Source organism: Echeneis naucrates, chromosome 10 (assembly GCF_900963305.1).
Source record: "Echeneis naucrates chromosome 10, fEcheNa1.1, whole genome shotgun sequence".
NCBI classification, from domain to species: Eukaryota; Metazoa; Chordata; class Actinopteri; order Carangiformes; family Echeneidae; genus Echeneis; species Echeneis naucrates.
This window is the reverse complement of record NC_042520.1, coordinates 13,380,980-13,391,759: the sequence shown is the minus strand read 5'-3', so window position 1 is coordinate 13,391,759 and position 10,780 is coordinate 13,380,980. Positions and strand designations below refer to the sequence as shown.

At 40.3% G+C, this 10,780-nt stretch overlaps 1 protein-coding gene across 4 annotated transcripts in view; it reads right to left on the bottom strand.

Moving 5' to 3' along the window:
- Positions 1-14: 14 nt before the first annotated feature.
- Positions 15-10,780, bottom strand: part of pdgfrb (platelet-derived growth factor receptor, beta polypeptide) — a 28,599-nt gene continuing 17,833 nt past the window's right edge. For all 4 annotated transcript variants that reach the window (XM_029511937.1, XM_029511936.1, XM_029511939.1 and 1 more), the window contains 17 exons: positions 10,430-10,610; positions 9,640-9,755; positions 9,368-9,491; positions 9,013-9,224; positions 8,483-8,577; positions 8,213-8,345; positions 7,840-7,944; positions 7,402-7,512; positions 6,062-6,218; positions 5,698-5,864; positions 5,196-5,308; positions 4,666-4,788; positions 4,417-4,528; positions 3,672-3,771; positions 3,470-3,575; positions 2,437-2,729; positions 15-1,529 (listed from right to left, as the gene is read on the bottom strand). In XM_029511937.1, the coding sequence (XP_029367797.1) occupies positions 1,382-1,529; positions 2,437-2,729; positions 3,470-3,575; positions 3,672-3,771; positions 4,417-4,528; positions 4,666-4,788; positions 5,196-5,308; positions 5,698-5,864; positions 6,062-6,218; positions 7,402-7,512; positions 7,840-7,944; positions 8,213-8,345; positions 8,483-8,577; positions 9,013-9,224; positions 9,368-9,491; positions 9,640-9,755; positions 10,430-10,610 (2,396 nt within the window). In that variant the 3' untranslated portion in view covers positions 15-1,381. The remainder of the gene's footprint in view (positions 1,530-2,436; positions 2,730-3,469; positions 3,576-3,671; positions 3,772-4,416; positions 4,529-4,665; positions 4,789-5,195; positions 5,309-5,697; positions 5,865-6,061; positions 6,219-7,401; positions 7,513-7,839; positions 7,945-8,212; positions 8,346-8,482; positions 8,578-9,012; positions 9,225-9,367; positions 9,492-9,639; positions 9,756-10,429; positions 10,611-10,780) is intronic.

Below are 10,780 nucleotides of genomic sequence, written 5' to 3'. Positions count from 1 at the left end.
AACATCCTATAATATACGATAATACACATTTATTGTCACATTTACAACATATAAAATGACACATATAAAAATACATTTGTAAACGTTAAGAAATGCTTTGGTACCATAGCTTGTGATACAGTGATTTTGTGCATTTTATTAGTGTTTTAAAAGGTGGTTTAGACAATGGAAGAAGACGTTGTGTAAGTGAACATTAAACAATGCACAACAAGTCTAAATGCATCATTTTTACATGTACAAAAATGGCTATCTAGGTTCAATTACAATAGTAGCCCTTCTCGTCAGCAAGCAGCAGTAGCTGCAAGACATAAATCTATATCTATACAAATCATTAATGTGTGCCATCTTGTGCGAAGGCAGTGATACGCTGTATTTATTATTTTCACTTGAGCCGTTGGTCATCACAGAAAGTGGGTGCCATAATTACTGTCACAGCCACATAATATAATCATAAATCTCGCTGCATTGTAAAAGTGTCTTTCGTCATAATGAATAGCCACATTTTTTCTGAATAAAGTGCAAAATCTGGCACAGAAGTATGAGCTAAGCCTACACAAAACAAGTAATCGAAATCTAAGACAATTCACAATTCACAAATCAAATATACATTTAAAAAAATACCTAAAATCTCATACACCCCCCCCCCTCCAAAAAAAAGAGTGAATTGGAAATTTCTGATTATGGCAAATAAAAAAAAAAAAAAAGCTATTTTATAGTAAAACAGTGCATGTACATCCTGGCTGCATTTCATATCCTGGGAATAACATTTATATAACATAACATATAACAAAGAAAGAAAAAAAAAGGATCGTACAACTGTAAAAAAGTTACCACATGGCTGGTACATTGTGCAGGAGGGTAACAATTATTATTACCTAAACTGATTAATGATTCCCATAAATACTGGAATTATTCTTTGATGGAGATCATTTTGCGTTTGGGTGTGTATGTTTTTTGATGTGTTAATTATTTTTGTTTTGTCACAACAATGAAATTCATTTGAAAAAAAAAAACCCAAAACAAGCTAAATGAGTGTAAATCGAAAAGCACATCTCTAAAATGAGGAATAGAGTAAACATCTGGGTTTACTGGAAACTGATTCGATGAGGGGAGTACCGTACTTACAACGTGGCAAGCATCTAAAAAATGACTACCATGATGCTTATTATTTGTTACCGCTTTGCAGCTCTAGAGGTACTAAGTGTGAAACAAAAACTCAAAGAAGGGTAAAACATGCGAGTGCTTATAGTAAATACAAAGATCCCCTTCCAGGTCTCCATTTTGCTACATTTTAGTTTAGTCGTGTTCCCTTTTCAGGCTTGAGCAAAAACCAAAAAACAAAAGAAAAAGGGCTGGGTTTTCTCAGGCTGTCTATGTGCGACTACAGGAAGCTGTCCTCTACCTCGGGTGTCCCGGAGGAGCCGAGCAGAGCGTCTCTCTCGCTGGTCCCCTCCAGTCTGTCCTCCTCTGGAAGAGTGTCAGCCGTGTCCTGAGACATGGAGTCGGTCTCCTCCTCCAGAGCCAGAGAGCTGAGAGCAGCAAAGGCACATAAAACCAAATGGCACAAAATGGTCAGTATTAATGCTGATTGCATCATCTTCCCATCAGCAACCACAAGCTATATTTTTACCTCAGTAATGGATTTGGCCATTTGTTTTGACTATACTTAAAGAAAAAAACAAGTAAATTACTACAACTAATGGATTTGCTGCCCAGTTTTGATCAGTTGGTCTTACACTACATTCTTAGTGATTAATAATAAAAGAGATAATGATTCTTGCATATTCAGACGGTTAAGAAGCGTCTGCCTGAAACAAATTCCGAGCTGTCTCACAGAAAGTATAGAACTCATAATGAAAAGTTTTAACTTTGGAAATCCATGAATATAGCTCCACTATATGGTCCACAAAACTGTGAGAAAATCCTGGAAATGCCATTTGTTGATTTATTGATTTGAGTTATTTGAGAAATATAGAAGGATAATGTCATTGATGAGCAGCTGCCTGATGTCAGAGATCTTCGTGGACATGATCGGTGATCCTGAACAGTTCTTCATTTTCTCTCACTAGGAGGCCAAAGACTTCAAGGCCAGACTACTGTGACCCAAATTTAAGCTGTCATCAGGACTGGAAGTCTTTAATAATATTTCACTGAATGATCCACTGTTAGAAATTACTTTTGGAGAAAAACGTCTCAACATTTATTTGGCCTTAGAATCCAACTTTGCTTGGCTTCTAAGACTGTATTTATATGAAAACATGCAATAAAAACATTCCTCTATGTCTGCCTTAATAATGCAGCTATTGTCTCTTCACTCAAAATCTGGATGAGTGGGTGTGCAGTGGAAAAAATTATCTTGTTAAGCAAAACATCCTCATCTTTCTTGCAACCCCAGCATTTGGCAAACATCTGCAGAGTGTTTTTGTGGCTCTGTACCTGGCAGGGCTTCCTGACGGCACGTCAGTAAAAACTTCGTCTGGCTTGGGGTCTGGGATAGGAATGATGTATTCATTGTATGAAGGTATAACTTCCTGCGTATCTGCCTCCTGTCTGAATCCTCCGTGCCTCGGGCTCTGGTTGTAAGGATCCGGAGGGAAGGAGAGGTGGACAGAAGAGGGGGAGCCAAAGGATGGGCTGGCAATCGGAAAGGGCGAGGAGAGTCTAGGTTTGGTGCGAGCGACTGCCGGGTGGTCACTCTTCATGAAGTTGTCATTCACTTGGTTGTATCTCTGTTGTCAGAAGACAATAGTTAGATGATCAGAGTGCGCTTTGGTGAGGCTGGAATTGCAGAGCACTGACAATGCAAGCTGGGCATCAGGGAGCACATAAATGTTTTTCCTCCTAAGTACGGAATTTCAACATTCACAAGGACTCAAACAAGTAAACAGGTGCTTTATTATTTCTACGTTCCCTCTGACTTGTATTTTATTTTTTAATACAATGACCTCTCATACATAAAGCAATAAAGAAAAACTAAAAACTGTTCTGTGATTTTGGCTATATTTATTTTAAGCGAATGTCGCTATTTGTTTTTATTTATTTTTTCGATTCTGACAAGCTGTAGCCTGGTTGTTCCAGGGTCAGCATCTCCGTTTGGTCAAGCCATGTACCAGGTTTATACCCTGTCACTGAAAACAAAACAAAGTCTCTAATTCTGTGCCCATTTAAGTTAGCAATACTGCAGACTGTAAAACAGCCAAAACAGATCCTCTATGTAACAGGAAACTCAGTTGTGTGGAATTTATCTACGGAATGGTAACAAATCTCTCAGTCAGGGATATTCCAAATTCTCCAAAAATAAAAGTAAAACCTGCATTCAACATTGGACTTTCACATTATCATACTTTTATGTTGCCATGAGAATAGAGGTCAGGACACTTAGGAAAAAGGTTTCAAATCCAAGCTCCCAGCCGAGCATAAATGAGGCAGCTCAATAGCTGTCGGTACAGACAATGCATAAATAATGTACCTTTTTATAGCTGTCTGTCAGCATGTTCCCCACACTGTGTACCAGAAAGGAGAACTCAGGCCTCTTCTCGAACTTCTCATCCCAGCACTTCTTCATGATGTCATAACTGCAACGTAAAGTACATTAATAAGTACATTAATTTCTTGTGCAGTAGGACTTATTGTGATGGCAGCGAGGTAAGTTAAGCTGCAGCGGCACTCACACTTCATCTGAGGCATGGGCAGGTTTGGCCATTCGGTAGCCTCTTTTCAAAGCGCTGTAGAATAACTCATTCATGGGAAGATCAGGGTACGGAGTTCCTCCTGTATAAAGCATTTTGAATTATTGAAAAAACAACCTACAAACCAGAAGTCATGGCCAGACTGAAAATCAAAGTCAAATTAAGTGTAAAATAAATTTAAGGATTAAATCATAATCTGAAGTCATGCACACATTATAACAATGTCTTAAACTATTGGATAAGTTCCACTCTAAATTATTTGAATATATTTTCCTAGAAATGCTTTGGGTTTTTTTTCAAATGACATATGCTGTGTAATGACATATTCGATTTGACTCAGATCTATGAGAAATACAGATCCAACAAGTCCAATAAATGTCAGACTGAGCCAGTGAAGGACAGAGAATTGCAGAGGCCAGATTGTGAGTTTGTTTCCCACCAGCCAAGCTTGCCCTGCATATAATATATACTGCCTCCTCTGGTTTCGTGGTAGTTTTGTGGGAAGGGTTGGAAAAAAATGAATCTCACAATACTATTTGGAGTTAAAAGCTTGACTGTGCCTAATAAGATTTAGACCATTTAAGAGTCTTAAAAAAATGTGGAATGTACAGTCAGATATGGAATTTGAAAGTCTCCAAAACCTTACATAATCTTATTTACTGTCATTTTGTGAAACATTATTTATTCGAACATTTATTTGTGTGTGTGTGTGTGTGCTTGGACTGACCCAGTGTGAAAATCTCCCATAGAAGAATGCCGTACGACCAAACATCGCTCAGGGTGGTGTACAAATTATGGAAAATACTCTCTGGTGCCATCCACTTCAGGGGTAAGAAGGTCTAAATGAGAGATCAGACTACATGTTACCTGTTATGTGCTGACAGAGTTGAAAGAAGAACGCGGCCACGCTGTGAGTTGCTTTCACCAAACCACCGTATGTTATTTCTTTTAACTTGACATTTATTTTGCCACTCACACTGCCTTTAGAGATGTAGTTGGAGTCATGCATGATGTCTCTGGCCAGGCCGAAGTCGCAGATCTTCACCAGTTTCCCCTCACAGATCAACACGTTTCTTGCAGCGAGGTCCCGATGGACACACTGATAGACAAACAACATCATACAATTTTATGACACACATCTTAATGTCACCTGTTATCTGTGGTCAAAAAACTTGCCAGTCAAATCAGAGACTCTTGATAACATCCAAAGCCCCACAAGTTTATTATGTAAGAGAGAAAACAAGTCGAAAATGAGTAGTGCCTATAAACCTTTCACAATAAAACGGTTTCATATGTTGTGTTAACTATGTTAAACCGCACTGTCATGCTGCATGTTTCATCCTGCTTCAAGTCTTGTGCTAAGCTAAGTTAAGCTATTAGGGCTATATTTATTATATAGCGTATAATTATGGCACATAAACAAGCAATGGCAGATCTCCAGGAACTGTCAGAGACTAAAAAGCTAAATGCTATGAGAGGGATTATTTTTTCTTTTTAATATCCTACATTCTTGGAGGCGAGGAACTCCATCCCCTTTGCCACTTGGTAGCTGAAGCCCAAGAGATCATCATAGGTGAGCGTGGGGGAGTCACTGATGACCAAGTCTAATCTGCCACCACCTAAATCAGATGACAAGGTGAGACAAGAAAGATAAGTGGAAAGGAAGGCGACAAGCATGTCCTGAAAGAAGACTTTATCTCTGTGACCGGGGGGGAAATCCGGCTGGGCAGAAATTGTGCTCAATATTTTCTCTGGTCTTTGATCAAACGGCACACCACATTCATTGATTTGTGAGGATAAAACAGTTCATCTATTTATGAATAGCTCGATGCCAAGTTAACTGATTAAACACAATGCCTTCTTCGCTCTTGGTGCGCAGCACACAGCTGGCTCCTGGCCAGCCTCACATGTTAAGTGTGTCTCATCCTGCTGTGTGATTATCGGCGCTTTTTTTCATCACCACAGGATGGATTAATGCCAGTGCTGCTGACGGTTACTCAAATCAAACCTTGTTCCTGGTAGATGTCTTGCTGGTACGGAGATTCATAAGGAGAAGGCTGGATGTCTGCATACTTGATGGTGTCTATTTGCTCCTGCATGGGCACGTAGACCGAGGGTTCGTCTTTACTCATGTCCATGTACCCGCCGTCACTTTCACTTCCGAAAGACACATAGCTAGAAGGACAAGTGAAGTGTATGAAAATGCGATATGCTAAACCTTAATCTGTATTTATTCACGGTATTATGTTGTGTCTAAATCTTTATAAGATCCATGCCTACATATATTTCAAAATCCCCCCATTTTACAAATCACACAAAATGTCCCTTTGTGCAACACTGAATGGGAATTCTGTCGAGTTGTTTCCTCTCACCCTTTCCTCTGGCTGACTGGAGTGCTTCCTCCTGAGATGAGGCAACCATTGTCTGGGTTTTTTTCAGCGTGGTACTGCAGGAAAGTGTGTTTGTTCCTGTGCAGGTAGTCCACCAGGTCGCCATAGCGACAGAACTCAGTCACCAAGTACAGAGGGCCTGATTGGTGGAAGAAGGAAAATTAAAACTGGGACTTTGGCAAACATAAGAAGAGCCATGAATTCATTTATGCAGCTGGCCGTTTCAGATATCTTATCTGTATAATAATATACTTTTTAAATGAGTATGCATTTTTCAGAAATGGTTAGCTGATATAAAGATTGTGTGCTGAACAAATTACTCATTTTAAGACAATGTTTTCATACAATATATAACTTAGCTTAATATAATCTCCTCTGCTATTAAATGTATCATTTAAATCTACATATTTGTGGTGATTACAGTAAATGCTAAATGAACAGATTCATAGATTATTTCTAGTGCAAACAGTATGAGGGTTATAATGAAACATTTTCCTGTCATGCCTTTCTCTTTGCCCACTAAAAGTTTTGTTCATTAATGGAAAATTTGTGCTATGAGCTTTTAACATTAACATTTAATAGAATGATAAATTATGCAGTAGTTTTCCATGGCTTCTTCAATCTGAAGAAACAGGATTTTCAAATGGAAATCCTGAAAACACGTGAATCATAGTTGACACATTTGAGTGTTCATACTGTATTTTTACCGTTGGTCGGCCTGTGGCCCAGTGGCCGAAGCGTTTTCAGAATGAATTGGTACAAATAACAGAGTCTGTTGGGGGTGTGTTGTTAACTGAGCGCATTTGTCACCAGATTTTAAGATGAAGCTTAATTAGTGACCGAACGGCGTATCGGTGCCAACTTTGGGCTTAAGGCTATGCCTCTTGTTACAGGCAAACATTCCCACCCTGGTTTTCTCAGGAGTCGCCTGTTTCCTTTTAGAGAAAAATCATGTTGTATATGAGCTCACAGTCAAATGAAAAGAACATTTTAAATCAAACGAACAACAAATGTCTGGTGAAAACAGTGGGCATGCACACAGCTCAGTATCAGGTGTACGGTTGTAGTTGAGTCAGTATGAGTGTGTGGGCATCGATTTGGTTTATTCTTGAAATGCTTTTCCTCCAAAAATTAAAAATATACTGTGGCCCCACTAACAAATAGCTATTGCCTTCGTAAAGTGGACACATCAGCCCACTGAACACACAGTTCATTACAGTACATTAAAAAAACAACAAAAAAAAAAGCCCAAAACAACCACTATAAACTGATCTAAACACCATCTGTATCTGCATGTTACTGGTGATCACTACGACCCTCACCGTGTTTGGTGCAGGCTCCCAGCAAGTTTACGATGTTGAGGTGAGGACCAAGGTGACTCATGATCTTCAGCTCTGACATCAGGGCCTGTGTCTCACTCCTCCTGGCTGTGGCTGAATGAAGGGTGAACAAAACAGAGAGAAAGAAAAACGTATAAACGTTGGGCAGTGTGAGGTAGGTATGAGAACAGGAGAACTACACACACTGAGGCCAGGACACTCTGAGTCCCTGCCAAACTGCTCAATGGCCCATTGGCTCAAAAAACCGCAACCCAGCTGGCAGCCAAACTAAAGCTCAGCAGGCTGCTGTTCACTGAAATACGTCTCTGGTGTCACAGCATCTGACAGCAATGCAGGAGTCTTCACTTCAGCCTCTGAACCATTCGCACTCATTCATATACACACACGGCGTTCAACTGTTTTAGCGTTTTATTGTCTTACACTTTAGCATTTTCACCGCCACCTTTGTGCTGGATTGGGAATGTGTGAGACCATATGCAGTTGCCTCAACCACTCTGCCAAAGGCTCCTGATCCAAGAGTGCGACCTGAAACACAAAGACAGACTCAGTGGGGCAGAATCTGAATTCAACACATGACCTTAAATGTGGGGAACAATTCAGTTTATTAAAAAGTATTACTATCAAGACATTTCTATATTTTACAAAAAAAAGGCAAGCTCAGAAACCTTGTCACGACAGTTAAACGTTTCAAGCAACTGTTTCTCAGTAAAACTGTCATCGTTTCTCATTTCACTATTCTAAATGGTTAGACCCTTAGCAGAGTTATGAGTCTCCTGTTTGCATAAAGACTCACCCAGAACCAAGTTGTCTCGTGGCATTTCCCAGGCCAGGTCATAGGGCAGATGGATGGGGTCCACATAGATGTACTCATGACCGTCCTGACTCACAGACTCTATTACTTTCCATCTGATCTCATATCTTGGTTTCTGACAACACATACAAACAAACAGGGGAAAAACTAAAACACTAAAGCTAAAGATTCCCACTGCACACTTTCATTGTTATTTCTTTTTACATGCGACTTGACAATAGGCAAGTGATAGTTGAGTTGGTCCACCCTTACCTTCCTCCACACAGCGATGAGGATGATAAAAGACAGGATCACAATCACTACTAAGGCCAGAACAGCAGCCAACACTGCCACCTGGGAGAACAGTGCTGCAACAGGCAAATGCACACAGAGCATTAGGCAGAGTGAACATACTGTTAAATCCAAGCAGGGAAAGGTGTCTCAAATGAAACTTCACGTTCAGCACTTCCTTGTATAAAAGGGGGCAATGATTTCCTAGAGAAAACGCTTGGATCATGATTTATAGCTTAAGTAGAAATACAAATTTGGACTTCAAACACTCGTCTTGCTGTTAGATGAAAACCTTGTACTGTATTTCTAAAATATATGCATTTCAGACCATTAGTTCCATTTTTTTGAGTACATAAGTGGCCAAATTATTTTTTTTACATTTATAAAATTATTTTGTTGTTTGCAACATAATTTTCATAGCAAATACAAAATAATATTTAATAATGTTGAATATTTTCCATTGCCCTTTCTATCATTCTTGACACCAAAACATGTTTTCACGCGACACTTACTGCTGGACACCAGTTTGATGTCTCTTCTATCAATGTGCCCTGCTTGGTTGCTGGCCTCACAGCGGACTGTCACCTGCTGGGGTTTGTGAAAGGTCACCTGGCTGCGGACTTGACTGGTTTTGCGAGTCTCACTGTAGCTCACGTTGGTCCGGATGCTCAGCTCCTCTGGCTCTGGAACCAGCGGCTGCCACGCTGCGGTCTGGTTGCTACACCTGCAGCAGGACACAAGATCAGCTCTGTGGTGTGAAGTCAAAGCAGATGTCCACAATTTAAAAGAAAAACTAATTTCTGTGTGTAGTCAGTCCCCTGGTGTTCACTGCCTTCTCAGCGATGAATGGCTGGTGGTGTGACTTACTTGTGCATGCTGTCACAGCTGTACCACTGTATGATCGGGGTTGGCACCCCCTGAGCTACACAGGTCACCAAGTGTCTCTGTCCTGGGATGTGGTGGTCAATCAGGTCTTTAATCTGAGGGGGGACTACACACAGGGAGTGCAGCAGACATCAGTTGTTACTTAAAATGAATGAAAACAAATATCTCTCCTTGATTCTTGCAGTACACATTATTTTCAACAAACCTGTTTTTAAAGACCAATAATTAGGGTTTAACTTGGATAAGTCTCTCACCTTGGACCTCCAGGTCAAAGGTCACTTCCTTTTCATCGTCTCCATTGGTGACAAGGACAGTGTAGTGGCCTTTCTGCTCTGTCCTCACCCTCACTAAGAGGAGAACAGTGACATACCTAGGATGGAAGAAGTATGCAGAAAATGGGCATGAGCTGCCAAATATCCCACAGCAGAGCTGACTAATACACATCAACCAGCACGATGGACAGAAAATTTGATGGCGAATTGCTTTAACTCGCAACAGACATCACCTCTGTTACTTTGCTCTCTCGTCTCTGTGAATTAAGAGCTTTTCCTGTAAGCTAATGTTGAGTATTTTCACAGCTGAGGTGCAAACTAATTTCTTTCTAATTATTTTCATCTTCAGGGAACTCCAAAGAAAATTAACAAAAATTTAGACAGCTCTTGATCTTTTCCTTTTAGCTTGTTACATGTCACTTTTGTCTTTTTCATTTTTAACATGGATTGCCAAAAAAGGGGAAAACATGGTCCTGCAATTAAAAAAACAGTTTGGCATGTATCTCATAGACGTTTGTGAGTTTTGTGGTATGTTGTGTTTATGGTTTCTGTGTGATGAATGATGGAGGCCTGCCTAATACAGAGGATTTTGTTTCTCTCTCTGGAGGCCTATCTGGTGATGACAGATGAGAGCTACATGCCGCTGCAGGCTGTCATCCTGACGGACCTCCTCTGCTAATTCTTGAAATCCATGGAAGTCTATGTTTAAATGCATTATTGTATTCAAAGTAATTTCGAGGCCAAAGCTAAAGAAGAACTAGCGGCTCCCCACCTGATCTCATGCTCCTGTCTGATTGTGATGGTTTTGTCTCCCTTGATGGTGGCTCCGTCTTTGCTCCAGCGGACCTGAGGGGGAGGGTAGGCTTCAATTTCAACTCTCAGCTCCACGTTTTCTTGCACCTGGGCTGAAATGCTTTGTTGCTGGGATGGCTTGACATCCACAAAGCCTTGCTCTGACAGGAGAAAATATAGTTAGAAACAAAAGCTCAGTGGAATGATTATTTGGACAAAAAGTGTCTTTACAGTACGTTTATGATTTCATACACTTGTTTTTCTTTCTAGTCGTCTTTATGTATTTAAGTGACTTCACTGGACGGTAGGTTATAGTTGGTGTACCATACTG